The sequence below is a fragment of the Schistocerca cancellata genome, chromosome 4 (assembly GCF_023864275.1).
Source record: "Schistocerca cancellata isolate TAMUIC-IGC-003103 chromosome 4, iqSchCanc2.1, whole genome shotgun sequence".
In the NCBI taxonomy this organism is placed as follows: Eukaryota; Metazoa; Arthropoda; class Insecta; order Orthoptera; family Acrididae; genus Schistocerca; species Schistocerca cancellata.
This window is the reverse complement of record NC_064629.1, coordinates 685378104-685404794: the sequence shown is the minus strand read 5'-3', so window position 1 is coordinate 685404794 and position 26691 is coordinate 685378104. Positions and strand designations below refer to the sequence as shown.

At 43.8% G+C, this 26691-nt stretch overlaps 1 protein-coding gene across 3 annotated transcripts in view; it reads right to left on the bottom strand.

Annotated features, from left to right (window-relative positions):
- The window catches only part of LOC126184691 (endothelin-converting enzyme homolog), a 416586-nt gene that overhangs the window by 72302 nt on the left and 317593 nt on the right, over positions 1-26691 (bottom strand). For all 3 annotated transcript variants that reach the window (XM_049927185.1, XM_049927186.1, XM_049927188.1), the window contains exon 7: positions 16337-16507. In XM_049927185.1, coding sequence (XP_049783142.1) covers positions 16337-16507 — 171 coding nt within the window. The remainder of the gene's footprint in view (positions 1-16336; positions 16508-26691) is intronic.

The window sequence follows — 26691 nt, the reverse complement described above, 5'->3', positions numbered from 1 at the left end:
GGAAAAACCTTTCTCTCCCCTCCACCCTTCTCCTCGCCTCCTTTTCCCCTATTCCCTTTTTCCTTGTCCCCTCCCCCCCCCCTTCCATCCCTGGCAGATCCTCCCAAGTTCTTATAGGTTATCAGTGTGATGCGTTAGTGTTGTGTTTCGGTGCCGTTATACAGTGTCCTCTAGTGACGTGGTTTTAATTGTGTGCTCGACCTGTTTTTCGTACATGACTGTACCATGCTACGCCGTCCATCACGTGGCTGTTTTCATCGTTCTACGACTTTTATGCTCCGGCCGTAATTTTCCTGGCGCCTTTTAATCTAGTGTGTGTTTTTTGTGTTCATGCTTTTTTTACATTTTTATCTCCGATTTACAGTCACCGCTTTGTATGCTTTCTTTTCTTCTGTTCCACCTTTTTTGTTTCTACATTCCGCCATGTTTCCTTCTTTATATCGTTTTACATGTCATTCTGTCTATTTATGTCTCTCAGCTGAAGAGCAACGCTTATGCTGCAACCAGCCCGCTCCTGATGGAATGGAAATTACAATAAAGGAAAAAATCTATGAAACAGAAGATTAAAACAAAGCCCGTCGATTCACCTTCAAAGTAATCTCCATTGGCCACAGTACACTTCTGGCAACGTGTATTACGCAAAATTCCTGGCAGACATCTCATGTCTACAGAGCAGTGACGTACATATTCTAAGTCTGTATTTATGTGGACCTCGCTGACAGACAGCATCCACTGTCTTGGCTTTAGTCCTGTGAACATAGATTTCGTTATCACTATTAAAGTGCTTTTTACAGCGTGATTGGTTTCCTTGCTGTATGTACATCGCTGTACGCAATATGTGGAGCTAGGAATTAAGCGCATATTCATTTAACGAGAAAATCCTCTGTAATCTGTTTAAGTCACTTTCTCACTGTTCTATTTTTGTGCGCTGCGTTGGGAAAAAATTTAATGTACAATTTATATGTATTAGTTCATGTGGGCATGCAGGTAATCAACACCACATCGCTATGCTGGTTATGGGTGGCTGTATATACACTCCTGGAAATGGAAAAAAGAACACATTGACACCGGTGTGTCAGACCCACCATACTTGCTCCGGACACTGCGACAGGGCTGTACAAGCAATGATCACACGCACGGCACAGCGGACACACCAGGAACCGCGGTGTTGGCCGTCGAATGGCGCTAGCTGCGCAGCATTTGTGCACCGCCGCCGTCAGTGTCAGCCAGTTTGCCGTGGCATACGGAGCTCCATCGCAGTCTTTAACACTGGTAGCATGCCGCGACAGCGTGGACGTGAACCGTATGTGCAGTTGACGGACTTTGAGAGAGGGCGTATAGTGGGCATGCGGGAGGCCGGGTGGACGTACCGCCGAATTGCTCAACACGTGGGGCGTGAGGTCTCCACAGTACATCGATGTTGTCGCCAGTGGTCGGCGGAAGGTGCACGTGCCCGTCGACCTGGGACCGGACCGCAGCGACGCACGGATGCACGCCAAGACCGTAGGATCCTACGCAGTGCCGTAGGGGACCGCACCGCCACTTCCCACCAAATTAGGGACACTGTTGCTCCTGGGGTATCGGCGAGGACCATTCGCAACCGTCTCCATGAAGCTGGGCTACGGTCCCGCACACCGTTAGGCCGTCTTCCGCTCACGCCCCAACATCGTGCAGCCCGCCTCCAGTGGTGTCGCGACAGGCGTGAATGGAGGGACGAATGGAGACGTGTCGTCTTCAGCAATGAGAGTCGCTTCTGCCTTGGTGCCAATGATGGTCGTATGCGTGTTTGGCGCCGTGCAGGTGAGCGCCACAATCAGGACTGCATACGACCGAGGCACACAGGGCCAACACCCGGCATCATGGTGTGGGGAGCGATTCCTACACTGGCCGTACACCACTGGTGATCGTCGAGGGGACACTGAATAGTGCACGGTACATCCAAACCGTCATCGAACCCATCGTTCTACCATTCCTAGACCGGCAAGGGAAATTGCTGTTCCAACAGGACAATGCACGTCCGCATGTACCCAGTGCCACCCAACGTGCTCTAGAAGGTGTAAGTCAACTACCCTGGCCAGCAAGATCTCCGGATCTGTCCCCCATTGAGCATGTTTGGGACTGGATGAAGCGTCGTCTCACGCGGTCTGCACGTCCAGCACGAACGCTGGTCCAACTGAGGCGCCAGGTGCAAATGGCATGGCAAGCCGTTCCACAGGACTACATCCAGCATCTCTACGATCGTCTCCATGGGAGAATAGCAGCCTGCATTGCTGCGAAAGGTGGATATACACTGTACTAGTGCCGACATTGTGCATGCTCTGTTGCCTGTGTCTATGTGCCTGTGGTTCTGGCAGTGTGATCATGTGATGTATCTGACCCCAGGAATGTGTCAATAAAGTTTCCCCTTCCTGGGACAATGAATTCACGGTGTTCTTATTTCAATTTCCAGGAGTGTAATTGGTGCCCATCATACTCAAATTCGGCCCAGTTTTAATATTTGCAATCTGTGGGGCTTTTTCGCCAGTAGCCTTACAACACTGTTCAAGTGGGATTTTTTTGGAGGATTCTTGTTATTTTGTGTGCCTTATGCTGACGCTGACGGCGTCTGTGTAAGCTTCACAGCTAGTATTGGTGCCAAAAATAAATAAACCACTGAAACTGGATTGAAATTTCCGATGATTCTACATATGAAATGTAGAGCAGTTGACAAGAGTGTGGCTTTCTTGTCGCAGTGATCGTTCTATTTGAAGGACTTGGATAATTGGCCTTTAATTTTGATTGTTAACGAGGCGCTGATGATTATGTTTTAAGTAATCTCAGTAAATGAATTATCAGAACTAAGTCTACTTGGAATTTTATTGGAAGATTGGGCCTAAAGCCTTGGAATACTTTGTCAAAGTCAACAAGAATTAGAGCTGAGCTGTTTCGACTCGTACACAGTAGAAAAATGATCACACACCAGCATTGTGAAGCCTACTGCATGGTTGCCTCAGATGACTGACAACACAGAGTAGTTACGAAGGAGTTTTACGAAAGAGGATCAGTAGTGATTGTGGATGAATCTGGAAATAGTCTTAATAGCGACAGGGAGTATGATGTATGTGGCGACCTGGTAAAGATAGCTACTCAGACTGGTGGCACTAATGTGCACTTCGTGCAACTGTTTCAGCGTCATGATCGGCCTCATCTTAATGCTGGTGTTAGGCGTGTTAACGTGGGGCTGGAGAAGGCGCTGATGGCGGAGGGCATGGCTCACATTGCAATGGTGCCAGTTGATTCGATCAACAAAAAATGGTTCAAATGGCTCTGAGTACTATGGGACTTAACATCTGAGGTCATCAGTCCCCTAGAACTTAGAACTACTTCAACCTAACTAACCTAAGGACAGCACACACATCCATGCTCGAGGCAGGATTCGAGCCTGCGACCGTAGCGGTCGCGCGGTTCCAGACTGAAGCGCCTAGAACGATGCGGCCATACCGGCCGGCAGTCGATCAACAGATTGGGTTTCACTAGGCATGGCCTGCACCTCAATAAGTATGGTATTGGGAGGCTGGAAAAGCTTATAGGTGACAGTGTAGTGGGCGGTGGTGGTATCACTCATGGAAAAATTCGTGTAGTAGATGATGTTAGAGCGGCACCTTTTTTAGATTGAAGTCAGCTGATAGGTATCCCTGTTTAAATGAAGTCCCTCTAACAAAGGAATCACCTTCAAAGGAGGCCAGGTATCCAATCAGCGTAGGAATTAGTATATTTCATCAAAATATAAGAGGTATTAGCGATGAAGTTAGTGAACTGCTTATAGATGGTGACTCTGACATTATTGATATATCGAAGCACCACTTAAATAATTTGACAATTCAGAGGCTTCCTTTACCAGGATACAGATTAGCTGGTTGTTTTTTAAGGAGTTTTTCGCAGAGTGGGGGATTGGCCATGTACATAAGAAACAGTATTACATTTGTGTCCGTAGACGTATCTCGGCACTGCAGTGAACAAGTATTTGAATGTTGTGCAGGGTTAGCTGAATTTATTGAAACTAAACAACTAATTGTTGTTGTTTATTGGTCCCCTAATTCTGACTTCAGAGCATTTCTGCTCAGGCTAGAGAGCATTCTTGGTTCACTTTATAGGAAGTACCAAAAATTAGTTATATGTGGTGAGTTCAATATTAATTTTGTATGTGACTGTGCAAGAGAAAGGATGTTGGAAAATCTCCTAAATTCATATGGTGTGATGCAGACTGTGTTTTTTCCAACCAGGGTGTAGGGGAAAAGTAACACAACCACAGACAATATTTTTATTCATTCTTCATTACTAAATGGGCATTCTGTTAGTAAAAGGGTGAATGGTCTTTCAGATCATGATGTTCAAATTTTAACACTAAAAGGTTTATGTACTCAAAAAATGTTATACCGGTATATAATTACAAACTATGTAGAAAAGCTAATCGAACGGCAATAGAGAGTTTGTTAAATCTTGTTAAGGAACAAGAGTGGCAGGATGTTTGTAGTGCCCATAACATAGATGAGAAATATAATACTTTCCGTAACACATTTCTCGTGCTCTTTGAAAGTTGCTTTCCACTAGAACGTTCCAAACAGGGTACTAGCAGTAAAAGGCGTCTGGGTGGCTGACTAGTGGGATAAGGATCTCATGTAGAACAAAGTGGGAATTATATCAAAATGTTAGAAGTAGTCACAACAGAGCTAGAGTAGCCCATTACAGTATTATAAGGTGCTTAAAAATGTTATTAGGAAGGCAAAGAGTATGTGGTACGCAAATAGAATAGGTAATTCACAGGAAAAAATTATAAATATGGTCAGTCGTGAAGGAAGTATCTGGTCAGCAGCATAAGGCCGACGATATAAAGTTAGTTCGTACAAAAAATATTTTTTTATTGATATGTTAGATATATGTACAGTATTTAACAATCACTTTCTAAGAATTGCTGGTGAATTAAATAAAAACAGGAAATCATATAACTCTCTTGGAAAATGCCTTTCCGAGATTGGTGTCTGAAATACTAACCTGTGACAGTGACAAGGGGGAGAGTAAGTCAATAATTAAATAACTGAAGACTAAGATTAGATTAGATTAATACTTGTTCCATAGATCATGAATACGACACTTCGCAATTATGTGGAACGCGTCAGGTTAATAAAAGATGTCTGTACAAGATATTACATTACACAAAATATTGCAAGACACTAATGTTTAAGTTCTTTCTTTTCCCTTAATTTATATCTAAAAATTCAGCCAATGAGTAGAAGGAGTTGTCATCTAAAAATTCTTTTAATTTATTTTTAAATGTTAGTTGGCTATCTGTCAGGCTTTTGATGCTGTTTGGTAGGTGACCAAAGACTTTTGTCGCAGCATAATTTACCCCTTTCTGTGCCAAAATCAGATTTAACCCTGCATAGTGAAGATCCTCCTTTCTCCTGGTGTTATAGCTATGCACACTGCTATTACTTTTGAACTGGGTTGGATTATTAACAACAAATTCCATAAGTGAATATATATATACTGTGAGGTTACTGTGAGGATCCCTAGATTCTTAAATAGATGTCAGCAGGATGACCGTGGGTGGGCTCCAGGAATTATTCTGATTACACGTTTTAGAGCAATGAATACTTTTCTACTCAACGATGAATTACCCCAGAATATGATGCCATACGAAAGCAGTGAATGAAAGTAGGCATAGTAAGCTAATTTACTGAGATTCTTATCACCAAAATTTGCAATAATCCTAATAGCATACGTAGCTGAACTCAGACGTTTCAGCAGACCATCAATGTGTTGCTTCCAGTTTAACCTCTCATCAATGGACACACCTAAAAATTTTGAAAATTCTACCTTAGCTACAGACTTCTGTTCAAAGTCTATATTTATTACTGGAGTTGTGCCATTTACTGTATGGAACTGTATATACTGTATTTTATCAAAATTTAAAGAGAGTCCGTTTGCTGAGAACCACTTAATAAGTTTGTGAAAAACATCATTTACAATTACATCACTTAGTTCTTGGTTTTTGGATGTTATTACTATACTCGTATCATCAGCAAAAAGAACTAACTTTGCATCTTCATCGATGTGGAATGGTATGGTATATCAAGAACAGTAAAGGACCTAAGACTGAACCCTGTGGGACCCCATACTTGATAGCCCCCCAGTTTGAGGAATCAGCTGTTGTTTTAACATTACATGAACCACTTATTTCAACTTTCTGCATTCTTCCAGTTAAGTATGAATTAAACCATTTGTGCACTGTCCCCCTCAAACCATAATGATTTAGCTTATCTAAAAGAATTCCATGATTTACGCAATCAAAGGCCTTTGAGAGATCATCAAAGGCCTTTGAGAGATCAAGAACTCGCATAGATATGATAGAGTACCTAGCAGAATATTAAAGTACTGTGCTGCACAAATTAGCTCTGTACGTAGCCATATCTGTAATTTTTCCTTTAAGAATGGTCAGTTTCCTGGAAAATTAAAGAACTCAGTAGTATAGCCGCTTTATAAAAAGGGAGACACAGATAATGTAGACAATTTTGACCTATTTCTATGCCATCAGTGTTTGCTAAAGTTATTGAGAAGGCTGTATATATAAGAATAATTGATCATTTTATTTTACATAATTTCCTATCATATGTACAGTTCGGTTTTAGAAGCGGTTTCATAACTGAAAATTTTATATCTTCTTTTCTCTGTGAGGTACTGGATGCATTAAACAAAAGGTTTCCAATGCTAGGCATCTTCTTTGATCTAACTAAGGCGTTTGGTTGTGTCGATCACAAGTATTGCTCCAGAAATTGGACTATTACGGTATACGGGGAGTTGCTCACAACAGGTTCACCTCTTACTTTAACAACAGACAGCAAAAGGTCATTACCCACAGTTTTGAGAATGGCTATGATGTGGGGTCTGAGTGGGGCACGGTCAAATGGAGGGCGCCCAAGGGATCAGTGGTGAGGCCATTCCTGTTCCTTTTTTGTATAAATGATATGCCCCTAGTGTTACAGGTAATTCTAAAATATTTCTGTTTGCTGATGACACTAGTAAATGATGTTGCGTGCAACATTGGCAGTGTTTCAAATAGTGCATTTCGTGAGATAAGTTCATGGCTTTTAGAAAATAAATTATCGATAAATCACAGTAAGACTCAGTTTTTACATTTTCTAACACAAAGTCCAACAAAACCCAATGTTTAGTTTCTCAGAATGGGCATATGATTAGTGAAACTGAACAGTTGAAATTTGTTGATGATCAGACAGATAGTAAACTATCGTGGAAAGCCCACGTTCATGATCTTGTTCAATGACTTAATGCTGCCGTTTATATTATTCGAACGGTATTTGAAGTAAGTTCGACACGAAAAGTAGTCTACTTTGTATTTTTTTCTTTTTTTTCATTTGCTTATGACGTATGGTATTATATTTTGCGGTAACTCTTCCCATTCTCAAAGGATATATTTTGGGCTCATAAACGGGCGTTTGCACCAATAAGTGGTGAAGTTCGCGAACTCTTGTAGACCCCTGTTCACTAGCCTGGGTGTTCTGACTCTGGCCTGTCTCTCTCTCTGTCTGTCTCTCTCTCTCTCTCTGCCTCTCTCTCTCTCTCTCTCTCTCTCTCTCTCTCTCTCTCTATATATATATATATATATATATATATATATATATATATATATATATATATATATATATATACTCCTGGAAATGGAAAAAAGAACACATTGACACCGGTGTGTCAGACCCACCATACTTGCTCCGGACACTGCGAGAGGGCTGTACAAGCAATAATCACACTCACGGCACAGCGGACACACCAGGAACCGCGGTGTTGGCCGTCGAATGGCGCTAGCTGCGCAGCATTTGTGCACCGCCGCCGTCAGTGTCAGCCAGTTTGCCGTGGCATACGGAGCTCCATCGCAGTCTTTAACACTGGTAGCATGCCGCGACAGCGTGGACGTGAACCGTATGTGCAGTTGACGGACTTTGAGCGAGGGCGTATAGTGGGCATGCGGGAGGCCGGGTGGACGTACCGCCGAATTGCTCAACACGTGGGGCGTGAGGTCTCCACAGTACATCGATGTTGTCGCCAGTGGTCGGCGGAAAGTGCACGTGCCCGTCGACCTGGGACCGGACCGCAGCGACGCACGGATGCACGCCAAGACCGTAGGATCCTACGCAGTGCCGTAGGGGACCACACCGCCACTTCCCAGCAAATTAGGGACACTGTTGCTCCTGGGGTATCGGCGAGGACCATTCGCAACCGTCTCCATGAAGCTGGGCTACGGTCCCGCACACCGTTAGGCCGTCTTCCGCTCACGCCCCAACATCGTGCAGCCCGCCTCCAGTGGTGTCGCGACAGGCGTGAATGGAGGGACGAATGGAGACGTGTCGTCTTCAGCGATGAGAGTCGCTTCTGCCTTGGTGCCAATGATGGTCGTATGCGTGTTTGGGGCCGTGCAGGTGAGCGCCACAATCAGGACTGCATAAGACCGAGGCACACAGGTCCAACACCCGGCATCATGGTGTGGGGAGCGATCTCCTACACTGGCCGTACACCACTGGTGATCGTCGAGGGGACACTGAATAGTGCACGGTACATCCAAACCGTCATCGAACCCATCGTTCTACCATTCCTAGACCGGCAAGGGAACTTGCTGTTCCAACAGGACAATGCACGTCCGCATGTATCCCGTGCCACCCAACGTGCTCTAGAAGGTGTAAGTCAACTACCCTGGCCAGCAAGATCTCCGGATCTGTCCCCCATTGAGCATGTTTGGGACTGGATGAAGCGTCGTCTCACGCGGTCTGCACGTCCAGCACGAACGCTGGTCCAACTGAGGCGCCAGGTGGAAATGGCATGGCAAGCCGTTCCACAGGACTACATCCAGCATCTCTACGATCGTCTCCATGGGAGAATAGCAGCCTGCATTGCTGCGAAAGGTGGATATACACTGTACTAGTGCCAACATTGTGCATGCTCTGTTGCCTGTGTCTATGTGCCTGTGGTTCTGTCAGTGTGATCATGTGATGTATCTGACCCCAGGAATGTGTCAATAAAGTTTCCCCTTCCTGGGACAATGAATTCACGGTGTTCTTATTTCAATTTCCAGGAGTGTATATATATATATATATATATATGCTACCACAAGAATTCATAAATCTTAGTAGTAATCCACGTGCTTTCAAATCGAAGCTGGAGAGTTTCCTCCTGGGTCACTCCTTCTATTCTGTCGAGCAGTTCTTTGAAAAATTAAGCTGATTCCTGTGTTATATTGTTGATTGTGTTTACATAAACTTATGACTTGTCTTTTTTGGGTTCATAAACATTTTATTTTATGTATTATTACAGTTATGTTGTAATTTCATGTACTGACACTTTCCACGACCTTTGAGATTTGCTCCTCAATTTGGTCCTAGGGAACTAGACGTGTAAAATAGAAAATAAAAATAAAATAAGATATATGTCATATTTCTGCATGATAAGGACCTAACATTATGGTGAAAAGTGGCTTTATTCAGTCATTGATCAACCATGCTAATATTTTATAGCCCACCTTGCGCAACGCATTTGGTGTATAGTCTTTTATCTCATTTGCGTTATTAGCCTAGGCGACAAGTACAACCACGAGCTGGAGAACTCAAAAAAAAAAAAAAGAACTGTGTGAAATCTTATGGGACTTAAGTGCTGAGGTCATCAGTCCCTAAGCTTACACACTACTTAACCTAAATTATCCTAACGACAAACACACACACCCATGCCCGAGGGGGACCGGCCGCACAGTCCATGACTGCAGGGCCTGAGCTGGAGAACTGATGAGGCATACGTGTTTCTCTTAGTAGTTCGCTATACATGTCAGTGATTTCTTCCCCGAAAAATATCCCAATGTACCAAATTAAATTTCAGAGGGAAGCCATCTAAATTAGGTGCTGCGGAAAGATTTCAATTGTTAAAAATTTCTTGTTGGGATATTCACTTATAAGTCCTTTATCATACTCGTATTCACAATTAATTACTTCGTTTATGGAGTTAGAAATCTACCCTTGTCTGCCTCCTCGTACAAATTCGTAAAACAACCCATCACCTGTAACCTAATTTACGCATATGTATGCACTCGTGCTCTGCTGCTAACTGTTAACTGTGTTATTATTTTTTAACGTGCTCTTTTTTCATCTCTAACTAAATGATATAGAGAGCAATTTTTGTCTTTTTCGTTTCTTTCATAGAAACGACTGTTGGATTAAAGGGGCAACTTTTGACTTCGCTGTCCTCAAGGGCAAGATGTTTTGAGTCCAACACAACGGTTTATGGTAAAAGTCTCTTTGACATATAAAGTAAAATTCTATTGTGTGTTTATTCTAAGCTTTGACTTTGGAGTAGCCCAACAAGGATTCTGTTTTAGCTTAACATACTCTAGTCAATAGGAAATTGGTTGCTGATACTTTCTTTGTTGCTGAATACAAAGGTTCCAAGATCGACTCACAACTCGATCTTTCTTAAGTGAGAAAAATATTGGTCAGCTAGACTCTCCAAACAGTTGACTACGAATATGTCTACGAAGTCTCCAAACAGTTGTTTGCCGTTAACCATTAATCAGATGTGCCGCACATAACAATCTGAAGCACTCAGTGGCCAGATATACGCTCCCAAGAACCATTCCTAAACAACTAAATTCCGTAACAGAGAACGTAACTCGGCCACCAGCAGCTGATGCAACTGCATAAGAAAAGATTTTTCGACTAGGGTGTATCTGCACCAACGCGTCCTTCGTATTAAGCGCATCTATTAAAATCCTCAACTCATTAGAATAATTATAGTTCTAGAATTCAGCTCTTCGAATCACACAGTTGAAACGCTAAAATTTCTTCTCATCTGTCTCATGTATGACCTCACCGACACAGAATGTAAATATTAATTGCCAGTACATTTTGATTGTAAATGGCTGTGTCTCTATCATTACCTACCGTTGGTATCAAACTGAAACTTATACCTTATTTTATAAGAATGTTCAAGCCAACAAATAGTTCACTATTGATATTAAATGTTGCTTCGTATCTCGGTATGTACAGATGTTTAAGTCCACTGCGTATTAATTTTCCCCTAAATTCGATATCTTTTGTCAGTTTGGATTTCATTTTGGTTCCCAATGTCTATTTATAGTCTTGTACTTCTTACATGTGCTGTAAAAATTCTGAGGATTCTGCCCAATTGAATTATGAAACTGATGTTTGTGTCTCTATAATTCATTTCCTCCCACCTGCAGTATCTCTTCAGACTGAAGTCTCCCTGTTCCCCCATCTCACATTTTTTAAAACTTTATCAGCAAATATCGTCTGTTTGTTTCGTTCCAGATTTTTCGTTGTTTGGGGCTCTTGTATCGATTGTTCTGCTCAACGTTGTATACTGGGATTCTCTATACTTATGCCTTAGCACTTTATAACTTCCTCGAAACTACATTTTGCCTCTTTCTGCATCACTTCAGATTTTATGTTACCATTGTTATGATCTTCCTGCTGTTTCTCATTGCACCTTTTGTCTGCATTGAGAACTTCTTCTCTGTATTATTTTCAGTTTGGAACCTATCTGTGATAGACTGATTAGACTAATTAGTTTCCTTTGTTATGTGGGCCCAATGCACTAAGCGGCTTATCCTCTTGTCCTAGATGGTTTTCTCTCGTAGTATTAGCGCAGGTTCCTTTCATATAAGTGGAACGGGCTGTTACAGCCTACTAAATGCTTCAATGGAATCACAGACAGTGGACGTCCGTCGCTGCCCCTCTTAGTCAATTTTTCCTTTTGTATCTAAGTAGCTTTCCAATAAATGCAAAAATTGTTCGGATGCGTAAGTTTCTACTTCTGTGGATAACTAACATGACTCTCTATCGGACTGAATGCAGTCGACTCTCTTGTGCCATATAGAAAACATCGTTACTTTTTTTAGGGAAGCGACGCAACTCAGAAGCTAGCACGTTTTGTCCTATAAAGAGGTGAAACCTTATCGTGACTGTCATCAAACTGAGTAGACGCATCAGAGCTCGGACCTGTTGAGTGCTGGTTGCATTACATGTAGTAATAGACCCATACATCAGATACGTCCCTCTCCCCTTCGCACGTCTGCATTGCACCATCACTCATGGCCTACATCAGTCCAGCAAGAGCTACAAAAGTTATTGAAAGTACAAAGACACGATACCGGCAGCCAGACATTTATAAAATATTTAGCCCAGCTCTTCGATCTCGTTTATTCACTTGGCAAGAACAATCAGAGAAAACGATCAGCTTAAAAAATGAATAGACAGGAAATTATATCGTGTAGTGCCCCCGCAACACGACGTAGCATGGACTTGACTAATATCTGAAGTAGACTGAAGGAAACTGACATCATGAATCCTGCAGGGCGGTCCATAAATCCGCAAGCGTGCGAGCGGGTGGAGATCTCTTCTGAACAGCACGATGCCAGGCATCCCCGATACGTTCAATAATGTTCATGTATGAGGAGTTAGGTGACCAGCGGAAGTGTTTCAACTCAGAAGAGTGTTCCTGGTGCCACTTTGCAACAATTCTGGACGTGTGGTGTGTAGATTGTCCTGATGGAGTTGCTAAAGTCCGTCAGAATGCACAATGGACATGAATGGATGCAGGTGATCAGACAGGATGCTTACGTACGTATCACCTGTCGGAGTCGTATCTAGACGTTACAGGGGTTCCATATCACTCCAGCTGTACACGCCCCACACAATTACAGAGTCTCCAGCAGGTAGAACAGCCCCCTGCTGTCATGCAGAACCATGGATTCATGAGGTTGTCTCCATGTCCGTACACGTCTATCCGCTCGATACAATTTGAAACCAGACTCGTCCGACCAGGCAACATGTTTCCAGTCATCAACAGTCCAATGTCGGTGTTAACGGGCCCAGGCGAGGCGTAAATCTTTGTGCCATGTGGTCATCAAGGGTACACGAGTGGGCCTTCGGCTCAGAAAGCCCATATCGATGATGTTTCGTTAAATGGTTCGCAGGCTGGCACTTGTTGATGGCCCAGCATTGAAATCTGCAGCAATTTGCGGAAGGGTTGCACTTCTGTCACGTTGAACGATTCTCTTCAGTCGTAGTTGGTCCCGTTCCTGCAGGAGATTTGATGTTTTACCGGATTCACGGTTCATTCGTGAAATGGTCGTACGGGAAAATCTCCACTTCGTCGCTACCTCGGAGACCCTCTGTCCCATCGCTCGTGCGCCGACTGTAACACCACGTTAAAACTCGCTTAAATTTTGATAACCTGCCATTGTAGCAGCAGTAACCGATCTAACAACTGCGCCAGATGCTTGTCTTATATAGTCGTTGCCGACCGTAGCGCCGTATTCTGCCTGTTTACATATCTCTGTATTTGAATACGCATGTCTAACCCAGTTTCTTTGGCACTTCAGTGTAAATGAAACTTGTAGTGTATTTGTAAAAGAAAATCATTTACGTAGGAATTCTCTCCTGGTTGTTGATTTAGTTAGTAATTACAGGTTGTTCCAAACAAGTTCATCCGATTTCATGTTGAAGACTATATATCTTCAACATCAGAGATGCACAGTCCGCGGCCCATGGGCAACTTGCGGTCCGCCATTGACGTGATGGTGGTCCGTCCCTCACATTTCGTTCTTATATTCTTTTTTTATCGTCTTTCATTTCCTCTCACAAAAGAGAAGGCGCTCCCTTGAGGAAACTACTGGATGGCATATTCCAGTAGGATATATATGAAAAAATGGTGTGCATTTTTTTGAGATTCTTACGTAGTCACCAGTGAGTTTTTACGCATGGGACTAAAAAAGATTTTATTTTCAAAAGAACCTCCCAATTTTACAAGGGTATAAATTTTATATTCATGTAGATGCAAAACTAATATACTTTTTACAGTTGCGATTAGGATCAAAAGTTTTCGTTTACCTTTCATCCAAGTCAAATGTGCATTCCACCAGAGGCAGGTCCAGCATCCAAACGATAATAAGCTCGCCCCATACTTTCTGACCATTTCTGGACATACTGCAGTCACTGCTGTTAAATACGGTGTCATAGTCCATCCAAAGTACTTGTATGGGTTGGCACAGAGACAGACTCTTTAACGAACCATCCGAAATAATCTCGTATAGTGATATCAAGCGACAGTGGACGCCAATTGTACAATGCGAGATCAGAACTCCGCTTACGCTGTAGAAGGTAAAGCGCCATGTTGTTTATCAGTCCGAAGACTGGTTTGATGCAGCTCTTCACGCTATTGTGTCCTGTGAAAGCCTCTAAATCTCCAAATAACTACTGAAACCTGCATCCGTTTGAATCTCCTTACTGCATTCATTCCTCGGTCCCTCTCTACAGGTTTCATTCCCCACTCTTTTCTCTTTAACCAAACTGACGATTCCATCATAAACAAGATGTGTCCTGTCAACCGACTGCTTCTTATAGTCAAGCTGTATCATGAATTGCTTTTTCCCCCAATTCTAATCAGTACCTCCCTGCTAGTTACTTGATTTAACCACCAAAGACACTGATGTGACAAAAGTCATGGACTACCTCCTAATAACGTGTCGGATCTCCATTTGGCTGGCGTAGTGCAACAACTCGACGTGGCATGGACTCAACAAGCCGTTAAAAGTCCACTGCGGAAATACTGAGCCATCTGCCTCTGTAGGCGTAAATAATTACGAAATTATTGCCGGTGCAGGATTTTATGCACGAACCGTGCTCTCGATTATGACCCATACATGTTCGATGGGATTCATGTCGGGCGATCTGGATGGCCATATCATTCGCTTAAACTGTCTAGAATGTTCTTAAAATCAATCGGGAAAATTGTGGTCCGGCGACATGGCAGACTGTCATCCATAAAAAATTCCTTTGTTGCTCGGGAACATGGAATCCATGAATGGCTGCAAATGGTCTTCAGGTAGCCGAACCTAACCTTTTCCAGTCAATGATCGGTTCAGCTGGGCCAGAGGACCCAGTTCACTCCATGTAAACACAGTCTATACCATCATCGAGCCACCACCAGCTTGCACTGTGCCTTATTGACAAATCGGGTCCATGGCGTCGTGTGGTCTGCACTGCCATAGCCCATTATCACCAAATTCATTGATGTAGAATATTACATCAAAGTTGTGTGTGTTTCATTCATAATGTGTAGACTATTCTACCAGGAACCGACGGAACAGCCAATCAACGCAATTTCTACAGTTATTTCACGCAATATTGGTCGCCTGTAATCTCTGGCAACTCTAGCAAACACCGCTTCTCTGGGTTGTTAAGTGAAGGCCGTCAACCGCTGCGTTGTCAGTGGCGAGATGCAGTGCCTGATATCTGGTATTCTTGGCACACTCTGATGCTGTGGATCTCGGAATATTGAATTCTCAAACGATTTCCGAGATGAAACGTCCCATGGGTCTAGCTCAAACTACCAGTTCCGCGTTCAAAGGCTGTTAGTTACCGCCGTGAGGCCACAATCACGGCGGAAACCTTTTCACATGGATGACAATGATGATGTTGGTTTGTGGGGCGCTCAACATCGTGGTCATCAGCACCCGTACAAGTTTTCAGTCTTTCCATTTCCAATCTCGCCACTTCGTGAATAATGATGAGATGATGAGGACAACACAAACATCCAGTCCCTGGGCGGAGAAAATCCCCGATCCGGCTGGGAATCGAACGAGCGTAGGTTCAGCTGCCTGTCGGAAACTATGTTCTTCCTACGCGCACATTGGTCCCTTTCCTTCCGGATATGCGACAATTGTGGCGTATGTGTAATTGTATAGTACAGGTGAGTGTAACGCATGCATGTATTGCGCGGTGTTATGTTTGTGTTGAATGATGATGACAGAAGGGAGAATGTAAAACACGATGCCGGTGCATAGCCTACTCCTCGCGAATAGCACCAAGACCACCGCCAAACTTAACGCCCCCATCCGACGGACGGATCACCATCAATAACGTCAAATGCCATCCTTTCAAGAGATACTGCCGAGAAGTTGCATGAGTTGAATTCTACTCCAAGTTTCTACTTTTATCCCTGTAGAAGATGTGTGGTGTGAAATCGATGAACGTTTTTGAAACTCTCTAGTTAATCATTTTGACCCATAACAAGTAGTTCTCAGAAATGACGTAGCGAGAAAAAAGTGCTGAAGTAACATCTAATACATACTGATCTCGAAGCAAATATACATACATTATCTGCTAAGAAGAGATTTTATTTACTAAATTTCATTTCCGACTTTTTAATGTAGTATTATAAGAAAAGCAAACAATTATAAATCTTATTTGCAGGCATAGCAATGAGAATAGATGGAACTTACAAAGGGGGCCTTCGCTTGCACCAAATCCAGCTCCATGTTGTTATACAGCTTCTCTTCATCCCTTCTGTCTTCTTGTGGTGACATGATTTTTGCTAATTCTGTTTCAAACTTTATTACCGCCTTCATCTGAGTGCGCACGTTCTTCTCTTCACCACCAAGCAGCACACCAATCTAAGAAGAATGACAGTTATTAGTAACAAAAAGGAACTAAATATTAATTACTTATAATTCTTATAGTACCACGTGATATTTTAATTTACGTACTATCTTACTACTACTTTGAAATTCTACTTGCTTCATCTACATCTTCATCTACATCTACATAGATATTCCGCAAGCCACCGCACTGACGGTTCTCTAAATTGTCTTAACAGTGTTTCTCGAAAAGAACGTCGCCTTCCCTCCAGGGATTCCCATTTGAGTTCCCGAAGTATCTCCGTAATACTTACGTATTGGTCGAACCTACTGGTAACAAATCTAGCAGCCCGCCTCTGATTTGCTTTGATGTCCTCTTTCAATCTGGCCTGGTACGGATCGCAAACACTCGAGTAGTACTCAAGAACAGGTTGCACGAGCGACCTACACTCCTGGAAATGGAAAAAAGAACACATTGACACCGGTGTGTCAGACCCACCATACTTGCTCCGGACACTGCGAGAGGGCTGTACAAGCAATGATCACACGCACGGCACAGCGGACACACCAGGAACCGCAGTGTTGGCCGTCGAATGGCGCTAGCTGCGCAGCATTTGTGCACCGCCGCCGTCAGTGTCAGCCAGTTTGCCGTGGCATACGGAGCTCCATCGCAGTCTTTAACACTGGTAGCATGCCGCGACAGCGTGGACGTGAACCGTATGTGCAGTTGACGGACTTGGAGCGAGGGCGTATAGTGGGCATGCGGGAGGCCGGGTGGACGTACCGCCGAATTGCTCAACACGTGGGGCGTGAGGTCTCCACAGTACATCGATGTTGTCGCCAGTGGTCGGCGGAAGGTGCACGTGCCCGTCGACCTGGGACCGGACCGCAGCGACGCACGGATGCACGCCAAGACCGTAGGATCCTACGCAGTGCCGTAGGGGTCCGCACCGCCACTTCCCAGCAAATTAGGGACACTGTTGCTCCTGGGGTATCGGCGAGGATCATTCGCAACCGTCTCCATGAAGCTGGGCTACGGTCCCGCACACCGTTAGGCCGTCTTCCGCTCACGCCCCAACATCGTGCAGCCCGCCTCCAGTGGTGTCGCGACAGGCGTGAATGGAGGGACGAATGGAGACGTGTCATCTTCAGCGATGAGAGTCGCTTCTGCCTTGGTGCCAATGATGGTCATATGCGTGTTTGGCACCGTGCAGGTGAGCGCCACAATCAGGATTGCATACGACCGAGGCACACAGGGCCAACACCCGGCATCATGGTGTGGGGAGCGATCTCCTACACTGGCCGTACACCACTGGTGATCGTCGAGGGGACACTGAATAGTGCACGGTACATCCAAACCGTCATCGAACCCATCGTTCTACCATTCCTAGACCGGCAAGGGAACTTGCTGTTCCAACAGGACAATGCACGTCCGCATGTTTTCCATGACACCCAACGTGCTCTAGAAGGTGTAAGTCAACTACCCTGGCCAGCAAGATCTCCGGATCTGTCCCCCATTGAGCATGTTTGGGACTGGATGAAGCGTCGTCTCACGCGGTCTGCACGTCCAGCACGAACACTGGTCCAACTGAGGCACCAGGTGGAAATGGCATGCCAAGCCGTTCCACAGGACTACATCCAGCATCTCTACGATCGTCTCCATGGGAGAATAGCAGCCTGCATTGCTGCGAAAGGTGGATATACACTGTACTAGTGCCGACATTGTGCATGCTCTGTTGCCTGTGTCTATGTGCCTGTGGTTCTGTCAGTGTGATCATGTGATGTATCTGACCCCAGGAATGTGTCAATAAACTTTCCCCTTCCTGGGACAATGAATTCACAGTGTTCTTATTTCAATTTCCAGGAGTGTATATGCGGTCTCCTTTACAGATGAACCACACTTTCTTAAAATTCTCCCAATAAACCGAAGTCAATCATTCGCCATTCCTACCACACCCTCACATGTTAGTTCCACTTCGTATCGCTTTGCAACGTTACCCTCAGATATTTAACCCTCGAGCGTGCGTTCCTTGTGTATAAAATGCGTCAACCAAAAATAAAGTGATTTTGTGCGCTTCCATTTTTGTTTCACAACTGCAAACCTATACCTATTCCTTCAGTATTGCTTCAGGTAACACAGCGAGAAATTGCGTTGTCGTATGTCCAAGGGAGCAGCAGTAATATAAAATACAAAACGAGCTTGGCGAGAAAAAATTTACGATCAGTTAAAAAAAATGACCCCAGCTAGGAAATAGCAACATAATCCCACATTGAGGCAGTTGTCTACGAGATAATTAGTGATCGAATAAGCAGCTGACCGAGATCTGATGCAACTGCACTGCTTAATTCTTCGAATGCATCATTACTGCCTCTTTAATACCAGTCCTTGGCAAAAGAGTTGTAGTGAAAATTTATTTCATTATTGTTTAATAAAACAGTAGTTTAGCTCATATTATGTAAGTTTATTTTCTCCTTGTTGAAATGAACTGAGAATAAACTATGATTTTGATCATGCATGACTTACCTCGGTAACATAAGGAAAGCTATTCTTTTCATGTGTACAAAGTGCGCCGCGCTCCCGCTCGTGTTACGAAAAACGGCGCGCCCGCTCGAGGGTTAAACGACATGACTTTGTTAAGCAGTACATTACTAATGCTTTATCCGAACATTACAGGTTGTTTTTTCCTAATCATCCGCATAATTTACATTTTTCCACATTTAGAGCTAGTTGCTATTCATCACATCAACTAGAAACGTTGTCTAAGTCATCATGTATCTTCCTATAGTCACTCAACTTCGACACCTTACCGTACACCACAGCATCATCAGTAAGCAACCACCCCGTCCACCAAGTCATTTATGTGTATAGATAAACACAGCGGTCCTGTAACACTTCCCTGGGGCACTCCTGGCGATACTCTACGTTGATGAACACTCGCCGTCGAGGACAACATATTGAATTCTGCTACTTAAGAAGTTTTCGAGCCACTCACATATCTGCGAAATTATTCCATATTCTCGTACCTTCGTGAACAACATGCAATGGGACACCGTGTCAAAGGATTTCCGGAAATCTAGATATATCGAATCTGCTCGTTGCCCTTCATCCATTGTTCGCAGTATATCATGTTACAAAAGGGAAAGTTGAGTTTCGCACGAGCGATACTTTCTAAAACCATGTTGATTCGTGGCCATAAGCTTCTCAGTCTCAAGAAAATTTATTATATTCGAACTGAGATATGTTCAAGGATTGTGCAGCAAACTGAACTTAGAGACATTGGTCTGTCATTTTGCGGGTCCGTTCTCTTACCCTTCTTGTATACAGGAGTGACCTGTGCTTTTTCCCAGTCGCTTGGAACTTTGTACTGGGCTAGAGATTCGCGATAAATGCTAGTTAAGTAAGGGTCCAATGCCGTAGTGTACTCTTTGTAAAACGGAATTGGGATTCCATCTGGACCTGGTGACTGATTTGCTTTCAAATCTTTCAGTTGTTTCTCTACGCCAGAGACGCTTGTTACAACTTGGGAACCACATGGAGCCCACCATTCACAAATGAAGGTATGTTTGTACGATTCACCTGCGTGAACGATTTCTTGAACGCGAAATTTAAAACTTCGGTTTTCGTTTTGCTATTTTCAACTGCCACACCAGTCTGTTCAACAAGGGACTAAATGGGAGCCTTAGACCCGCTTAGCGATTTTACGTAGAACCAGAATTTTCTCGGTTTCTCTGACAGATTTTTTTCTTAGGTGTGACGGTGGCAGTTGTTGTGTGCTACGTGCATAGATCATTTCACAGACGCACGAATCTCTACTAACCTTAGTTTACCGTCATTTGTGTGTTCTCTTTTGCACCGAGAGCGCAACAGTCTCTGTTTCCTCAGCATCTTCCGAATTTCGGCATTAAACCATGGTGGGTCTTTTCCACCCTTTATCCACAATTCATAAACTAAAGCATTGTGAATTGGAGAAGATATCTTTGCCATTGTCTGAAAGTAACACGTTTTACATGGTGTCTTCTACGTTTTAGCCAACGGCCTTGTCGCAGTGGTAACACCAGTTCCAATCAGATCACTGAAGTTAGGCGCTCTCGGAACTGGTTAGCAATTGTAAGGCTAACCGTGCGGTTCTGGCGAGCGCTGTTGGCAAGCGGGGTGCACTCAGCCCTTGTGAGGCCGATTGAGAAGTTACTTGATTGAGAAGTAGCGGCTTCGGTCACGAAAACTGAGAACAGTGGGGAGGCAAGTGTGCTGACTACGAGGCCCTCCATATCCGCATCAAGTGACGCCTATCGCGTAAGGATAACACTACGGTCTGTTGGAACCGTTGGGTCTTCCGATACCTTTTCGGATGGAGTTTTTTTTCCCCTACATTTCACAAGCCATTGACATGTAATAGTTGGCATATAGCACTAACTGTCAGAGTTGTAGACTGCTGGAACTATTAGAAAAGTTTTGTTGATCAATAGTTGGAATTGCAATGTAATCGTCTGTTAAAGCCATTTGCAGTCAACATTGCCGGGATACTTTCTCGTTTATTAGTTTACCTTCAGCGTTGACCGAACTGGTTATTTTCCGCGATGGTTCCACTTTAATGCTCGTGTTCTGGCATAACATCAATTGACTAATCTTTATTGACTGTGATGTGAAATGATTATGTATCTCAGAGTACGTATAAAACATTCTCGCACTTCTTGTCGAATCAGTTCAGGGTGAAACCTCGATCTTTCGACGATTACCTCCCTCGTCCCCGGCACGAGCAACTATAGCTCCTGACGAAGACGATGGGAGTAATCGTCAAATACTCAAGGTTTTACCCTGAACTGACGAGAATAGAACTCCGAGAAAGTTTTAGAGAACAGTGCCGTCGCGAAAGACTTTGTTCTTATCCACTGACGGAAAAAAATCGCAGCACCCAAAAATAATTCATGCTGAGTAATGACATTTCGTTAATACATTTCTCTACGTAGCGTATTTAAGTGATTAACATTTCAAGATCATAGGTCAATATAAGTGTGAGATAAGCCATTGCAAATGTGAAATTCTGATACAGTCATACTCAAAAGTATCCGAACGACCTGAATTGCATTTCGCCTAATTCGCGTGCAACCGGCATAACACAGCTGTCTAGTAGGTCCTCTAATCGCTCCTTGGTACAGTCGTTTCACTATTGAAAATGGTTCCAGCAAGTCACTACTAGAAAACACTGCTCTGTATCGCAGTAACTTAAGATGTAAAGTAATACCACGATGCTAGTAATATCAGGGAACACCTTATCACAGATAAGACTGTCCTTAAGGCTTGTAAGCTCGCATTTATTACAATAAATGACATACCTGAAATGTTACCACTCTCATTATTACGTAAGATAGGTAATGCACGTAGTAAGTTCGTCGTATTCATGACTTCCTCTTCAAAGTAACATACACTACTTATTATTTAACACAAAATGACATCAAAAATTTAAGTTATCCGCGAGCAGCTAGTTGAGAATATGTATGAACTTCAAATGACACGACGAACCGTCTCGTTCTGCATATGGATTCAAACCCAGTTCAGGCAGACTAAGCAAAGATTTCGTGACTGGCGTAAACTAAGTCATTCCAGATTAGGCATACAGAGAGTGATATACCTCGATTTTAGACAGTATCAGTTAGCAAATTTCAACTTTAAATTACATAACGCAAACATTTTTAACGGACGCGAATTCCTCCCCAGCATCTCTTGTCCCTGTTAACGAACTACGAGACATGTTAAATATTGCTTCTTCACAAGTAACTAACATGAAACATTTCGTTATGTATTATCAAGCTCTAGCATGAGAACACCTATCTGCTCGTGGATAACAATTTCAATTTTTAATGTTGTTTCCATCGTTGTCAACACTATCGATATCTGACGTTTTTGACTCCCAGTGGGACACAGAACTATTTGCGAGAACACTGTAAGTTCAAGATGTTATTCCGAGCTGCTGGTGGAGAAATATTCGGTAGCTGACGTCTCTTTGTGTGTAGTCAACAACGATATGTGTGGGGCTCTATTCCCAGTGAGCAGTGAACTCTTCGTCATATTATTTCTAGTTCAAACATGCTCACATGTCGCTGCTGGTGCAACAAACCCATATTTAACGTTCGTTTTCCCTAGAATACAACAGCGATAGGTGCCGGGTTGGAGTCCTGGGAAGGAAAAAATTAGTGTTTCGTCTCGTCACTTTAGTTAAAACACCTAGCTACTGCCGAGAAAATCCGATATGTCACAGTTGGTTGTGCTTCGATATCAATCCGATTAGGTTCTGGGTTCGAATCCCTGTCCAACACAAAGCTTTGTCTCACGGCCTTTCATGTAAGTTACTTGTGAAGAAGCAATATTTATTATGTTAAAAATGTTTGCGTTATGTAATTTGAAGTTGATATTTGCTAACTGATACTGTCTAAAATCGAGGTATATCACTCTCTGTAATCCTAATCAGGAATGACTGCTAGTTTGCGTCAGTCACGAAAAGTTTGCGTAGTCTGCCTCACCTGGGTTTGAATACATATGCAGAACGAGACGTTCCGCCGTGTCATTTGAAGTTCATACATATTCTCAACTAACTGCTCGTGAATAACTTAAATTTTTAATGTCATTTTGTTTTAAATAATAAGTACTATATGTTACTTTGAAGAGGAAATCATGAATACGACGAACTTACTACGTGCATTACCTATCTGACGTAATAATGAGAGTGGTAACATTTCAGGTATGTCATTTATTGTAATAAATGCGAGCTTACAAGTCTTAAAGACAGTCTTATCTGTGATAAGGTGTTCCCTGATATTTGTAGTATCGTGGTATTACTTTACATCTTGAGTTACTGCGATACAGAGCAGTGTTTTCTAGTGGTCACATGTTGGAACTATTTTCAATAGTCAATCGACTGTACCAAAGAGCGATTAGAGGACCTGCTAGACAGCCGCCTTATGCCGGTTGCATGCGAATCAGGCGAAATGCAGTTCAGGTCGTTCGGATACTTTTGAGCACGACTGTACATTAATAAACGGTGTAACCGCCAGAATGTTGAATTCAAGCATGCAAATGTGCATGGACTGTATTATACGGGTGTCGGATGTCAGTTTGTTGGATGTTGCACTTGGTCGGTCAATACAGGGACGGTTCTTGCTGGTTGTGGATGACGCTGGTGTTATCACCCGATGATGTCCCATATGTACTCGATTGGAGACAGAACTGGTGATCAAGCAGGACAAGGCAACATGTCGACACTATGTAGAGCAGCATATTGGCTTAAAACAGCGGTTGTGGGCAAGCAGTTCCAATTGAAAATCACTACCTGGAATGCTGTTCGTGAATGGCAGCACAACAATTTGATTCACGAGACTGACGTACAAATTTGCAGTCAGGGTGCGTGGGATAATCGCAAGATTGCTCCTGCTGTCATACAGAACCGCACACCAGGCGATAACTCAAGGTGTAGCCCAGTGTGTGTAGCACGCAGACAGTTTGGTTGCAGGGCCTCAACTGGCCTCCTTCTAACAACACACGGCTATCGCTGACACCGAGGCAGAACTAACTTTCATCAGAAAACAAAACAGACTTTCACCCTGTCCTCCAGTGAGCTGTCGCTTGGCGCCACTGAAGTCGCAAATGACGGTTGTTTGGGGTCAGTGGCATGCACGCTACAGGGTTCAAAATGGTTCAAATGGCTCTGAGAACAATGGGACTCAACATCTGAGGTCATCAGTCCCCTAGAACTTAGAATTACTTAAACCTAACTAACCTAAGTACGTCACACACATCCATGCCCGAGGCAGGATTCGAACCTGCGACCGTAGCAGTCGCGCGGTTCCGGACTGAAGCGCCTAGAACCGCTCGGTCACCGCGGCCGGTCACGCTACAGGGCGTTTGGCTCGAAGCTGTCCTTGAAGTAACCGGTTTGTAACAATTCGTTGTGTCACTGTTGTGCCATCTGCTGTTCAGATCGCTGCTGTATATACTATGCGATGCACCACAGCTATACACCTAATACGACGGCCTTCCCTCTCGGTAGTGCCACATGGCCGTCCGGAGCACGGTCTTCTTCAGACAGTACATTCCCGTGACCATCGCTGCCAAGAGTCAGGTACAGTGGCTACAGTCCTGCGAAGTCTATCCGCAGTATCGTGGAAGGGACATCCAGCTTCTCGTAGCCCTATTACATCTGACAAGACCTAGTTCAAACTCCGTGAGGTGTTGATAACGGCGTCTTTGGCGCCTTAAGGACATTCTTGAGTAACATCAACTCACCATGTCCAATCTCAAAGGTAACTAACGGTCACGACCGTTACAGTGTGTATTTAAAGCAAACCCATGTCATACCAGCTCGCCGCTATGCTGTTCAGAAAGTTATGAACCTCTTCATTCACCTCGTCGTCGGAGCTGAATCGCTGGGACCACAATTAACGTTGACGGGTACTGTGAGACTCTGAAAAAACTCAAACGGGCAATTCAGAACCGGAGAAGAGGAATTTTGAGCAAGGGCATACACATTCTCCATGACAACGCTCGCCCACGCATCGCTCGGCAAACCGATGCTCTCCTGCAACAGTTTCAGTGGAACATAATCACCCACCTACCCTATATTCCTGACTTGGCCCCCAGTGACTATCACCTGTCCCCTACTTTAAAAGAACATTTGGCCGGAAACCAATTCAGCTCTGACGACGAGGTAAATGAAATGAAATGTCGTGTGGCTAGGGCCTCCCGTCGGGTAGACCGTTCGTCTGGTGCAGGTCTGCGCGTCGATGGGGATGAAATGATGATGATTAGGACAACACAACGCCCAGTCCCTGAGCGGAGAAAATCTCCGACCCAGCCGAAGTGAAAGAAGACGTTCATAAATTTCTGAATAGCATGGCGGCGAGCTGGTATGACATGGGCATACAAAAACTGCCACAGCGTCTACAAAAATGCATCGACAGAAATGGTGATTATGTCGAAAAATAGTTAAATGTTCAAGCTGTAAACTGATGTGAACCATTGTAGAAATAAACAGGTCTATGTGCTTATAAAAAATAGGAGACCTTACTTTTGGGATTACCCTCGTATTTGTACAAGTATAAATACTGACATCGAAAAAAATGGTTCAAATGGCTCTGAGCACTATGGAACTTAACATCTGAGGTCATCAGTCCCCTAGAACTTAGAACTACTTAAACCTAACTAACCTAAGCACATCACACACATCCATGCCGAGGCAGGATTCGAACCTGCGACCGTAGTAGTCCCGCGGTTCCGGACTGAAGCGCCTAGAACCGCTCGGTCACACCGGCCGGCACTGACATCGAAATTGACTGTTTTTTATTGTTGTTATCCGTTAATATTTTTGAAACTGAACAATATAGCTGTGAGTTTTAACGATTTTGATCGTCTGCTTTATTTTAACATGAAGTTTAATGTATAGACTTTCGATTTTTTCCCCGAAATCTCGTACCACGAGGCACCACTGCGTTTTTCACAATCATTTTCAGTATCACCACTCTCGCCTAACCAAGAAGCGTGCGCTATAGTGTCGTGGAAGTTAAGTTGGTTCCATAGTGTAATTGAAACCAGATATGTTTGCCTCAATGTTATTCTCAAGTGATTAAATTTATAAGTATTTTAAAGTCGACGTTGAGTATTTTAGCGAATACTGTAGAGTGCGATTGGCGGGAAATATTCTATAATCTGTATAAGTAATTTCATTTGGAACTTTTGTATCCGACGGTAATTCGGTTTCGCCACCCAGCACGGACGTGGACGTGTCAGAAAGGCCATGACAAAGACCTTGCAAAAATGAGGCTGCGAGTGGCTGCTGCGGGCCGCCGTCTTACGGGGAGCCACCCGGTGGCGACTATTATGGCCGGGCTGGCGGCGCGGCTCGTTCCTAGTTGTACTTTATAGCTGTTCTTATCCCGCCACTATACAGCCTGGATGACTTAGCTTGTTTCCGGTCTCGAGTGTTTCCTGACTGGGAACTGCTGCACTGCCTCGCCGATCTCGCTACGTCCAGGACCTGTTAGCGCTTTGTTCACTTCTATTGCGGACTTAACAGGAACGTGTGTTGCTTTCCTGTAGTTCGGTGTACTCACTGAAGCAAGTGACGGTAAACAGTTTATACCGACGCCACGCAGGACACAAATGGAACACTGGAAAAAGGTGAAACTTTGGAGAAACTGTTTTTACCAAAATAAAGAAATCATTTAAATTT